General features: G+C 39.4%; 1 protein-coding gene across 1 annotated transcript; it reads left to right on the top strand.

Moving 5' to 3' along the window:
• Positions 1–1,461, top strand: LOC134038103 (uncharacterized). The gene is made up of 5 exons (XM_062483714.1): positions 1–68; positions 167–514; positions 622–763; positions 904–1,031; positions 1,138–1,461. Exons 1-5 carry the CDS (start codon positions 45–47, stop codon positions 1,459–1,461), a joined length of 966 nt encoding a protein of 321 aa, XP_062339698.1. The 5' UTR covers positions 1–44.
• Positions 1,462–3,068: the final 1,607 nt, after the last annotated feature.

Genomic DNA, 3,068 nt, shown 5'->3' with positions numbered 1-3,068 from the left:
TTGCCAGAGGTATTGTCACACTCTTTCCGTCACTTCAGATTAAAATGGAGGAAGAAAATGAAGGATATGTGAGTAAATAATCAAGTGTAGAATATTGTATGGTTGCTTATTGACTCACTAAAAATAAAATACTATCACTAATTTAATGGTATTCTATATATTTTAGGAGCATTTTTACGATCCAACGAGCCACTCAGGCTTTCTTGAGGACAAACTGAGAAATCTACGGCGGAACCTTAGAGACGATCAGCGGCGTTATTGCAAAATTGGTTTGGGTCGTGGGTCATCTGAAATCACTGTTACACTGGAAGAAGTTACAGAGGGGGATGAAGAGTCTGCCAAACAGTGGATAACTGTGATTAAGAGGATGAAGCCTACTCCTGAGAATCTTTCGTCAATTAAGATGGGTATGGAGAAGACCTACGCCCACCGTAGGTTTTGGATAACGAGTCAGTCACCCACTGTGGCAGACATTTTTGAACACTACCCCCGCTTCATTGATATGCCATATCTGGTAAGTCAGTTTGCCTATTTTATTACTGTAACTTAAATGAATGAGATTGCATTTATTTAGTGATTGAGTACATTACTTATGTCTTGTCGGTTATTACAACTCTTCAGATCGACAAGGACTTTGGGGAAATGTTTCCAGGGAAAGCAGATCTCTTTCTCCGCAAATGGGAAGCTACCATTGTCCCAAAGTTGCTAAAGCTGGCTGCACTGGAAAAGAATGTTGAAGGACCACCACAACCTGAGAGTGCTGGTAAGTTGCAAGCAATGTTTATAAAAAAAATTGGGGTGACAATAAATTCCTTGTATAATGTTTAATGTATGAAGCATTTTCTGTATTCTGTTGTGTGAAGGACTTATTTTGCCAACAAATTAAATTTGCGCTTTCTTTAGAATCAAAGTGCTTCACAGCCCTCAAGATGCTGACCCACTATCTGCCACCTACTGCATCGGGAAGAAGTCAGGGATGGAGTAAATGCAGCGTGAAGTCAGCTCTATCTTACATCTTGGACGTAAAGCCTGTAAGATACTTTTAATATCTGAATTAATTAAATGTGTCCATATTCTGTTCCACGGGATAGGTATGAATTACCAAATTTGTGTTTTGTATGTGTTTGTCTTTTTCAGACAGGAACCAGCATCAATAGCCTCCTGGAGAGCCCTGAGACCGCAACAACAGTGAACCAACCATGCCTTGTGAGCTTAGGACACCCCAGCTCAGCAGTGCAGTATGTCATTATCGCAGCCACTGATCGTGTTGTGATTCCACTTCAGGATGAAGGCCTGACATGCAGTCTTGACAAACTCTTTAAGCTGTACTGGGTTTGCAACCTGGCCTATCCTTTACAGGTTGCAGCAGTCTTTAAGTTCATGGAGCATCTTTATGGCATGCAGATCTCTGGTGGGAAGAGATCTAGAATCATGAAACAAACAAAACTCCAGGTTCTGTAAGTTAAGTCACCATGTACATCTGTCCAAAGTGCAAAAGACACATTTCTAGAGATGTAAAGAGGCTTGTTAATCATCTCAGACATGTCCATGCACTTTCTGATGGACAGGAATACACTTTAGTCTGTAGTCAAAATCAATGTCAGAGAACCTACCACAATTTCAATTCTTATGCAAAACATTTAAAAAGGGACCACTCCCATGTTGATGAAGAAAGTTTTGAACCAGTTGCAAATTTGAGTAGTGTTCCTCTGATTTCATCTGTACCCACACTCTCCAGTGCTTCTGAGACCGAACTGGACTTACATTGTGACAGTACCACGGACAATATTGATTGCAATGTTCAAGACCACAAAAACTGTGCTGCAGCCTTCGTCGCCAAAATGTACTCTGCGTCAAATTCCACACTGACTGATGTACAAAGAAGTATTGGTTGCACAAAGGAGTTAATTGACAAAACAATTGACTGTTTACAACAACAAAAAACACGTGCTGTGCTTAACATGTATTCTATACCACAAAATGAACAGGCTGTTCAAAGTTTACTAGAGGATTTTGAAAAAACACAGAACATGTTTGAAGAGGTTGACACTCCTTACAAAATGTGCAAATATTTTTCAGAGAAACTGTCTTTGATAAAGCCAAAGGAAATGTTCTTGGGTTACAGAGGTGACACAGACAGAAAACAGGGGAGGTTAACCCAAATACTGGCAGCTGATACTTGTCAATACATCTCTATCTACATTTACATTTAGTCATTTAGCAGACGCTCTTATCCAGAGTGACTTACAGTAAGTACAGGGACATTCCCCCGAGGCAAGTAGGGTGAAGTGCCTTGCCCAAGGACACAACGTCAGTTGGCATGACCAGGAATCGAACTGGCAACCTTCGGATTACTAGCCCGATTCCCTCACCGCTCAGCCAACAGACTTTATCTCTGACACAGTAAAGTTCCTTTTTCAAAGTGAAAATATGCAAAAATTATATAGGCAATCTTATGATAGATGTGATGGTAAAATGTGTGATTACTCTGATGGTTTAAATTTCAAAAGGCACAAATTGTATGAAAAGTATCCCAATGGCTTACAAATTCAATTATATTTTGAAGATTTAGAAACCACTAACCCATTGGGTTCCAAAACTAAAATTCACAAGATGGGTGCTGTTTATTTTTGTTTAAGAAACTTGCCTGCAGAATTTAACTCAGCCCTTGCTAATATTCATCTTAGTTTACTATTTAATTCTATTGATAAAGACACTTATGGCTTTAGAAACATTTTAGCACCTTTATTAGATGATGTAAGATTACTGGAGACCAGAGGCATTGAGGTTGAAATCAGAGGCCAGAAGGCCATTCTATTTGGAACAGTATGCCTTTTTACCGCGGACAATCTTGCTTGCCATTCACTTGGTGGCTTTATTGAAAGCTTCTCTGGCAACCATTTCTGTCATTTTTGCATGATTCATAAACTAATGACACAATAAGAATTTGATGATGATAAAATGGAGTTGCGTAACAGGGAAAATTATCAGCAGCATGTTGTTCAGGAAAACCCTTCTGCCACTGGTGTCAAGGAGGATTCTTGCCTTAATTCTCTAAATTATTTCCA

Source organism: Osmerus eperlanus, chromosome 17 (assembly GCF_963692335.1).
Source record: "Osmerus eperlanus chromosome 17, fOsmEpe2.1, whole genome shotgun sequence".
In the NCBI taxonomy this organism is placed as follows: domain Eukaryota; kingdom Metazoa; phylum Chordata; class Actinopteri; order Osmeriformes; family Osmeridae; genus Osmerus; species Osmerus eperlanus.
Note: the sequence above shows the minus strand (reverse complement) of the source record. Positions and strands in the feature narration are given on the sequence as shown.

Excerpts from the sequence above, each read along its gene's own strand:
- LOC134038103 (XM_062483714.1), top strand. The coding sequence starts at position 45 with ATGGAGGAAGAAAATGAAGGATAT. Across the intron at positions 764-903 it reads ACCACAACCTGAGAGTGCTG|AATCAAAGTGCTTCACAGCC; the intron begins GTAAGTTGCAAG and ends CGCTTTCTTTAG. Across the intron at positions 1,032-1,137 it reads ACATCTTGGACGTAAAGCCT|ACAGGAACCAGCATCAATAG; the intron begins GTAAGATACTTT and ends TGTCTTTTTCAG.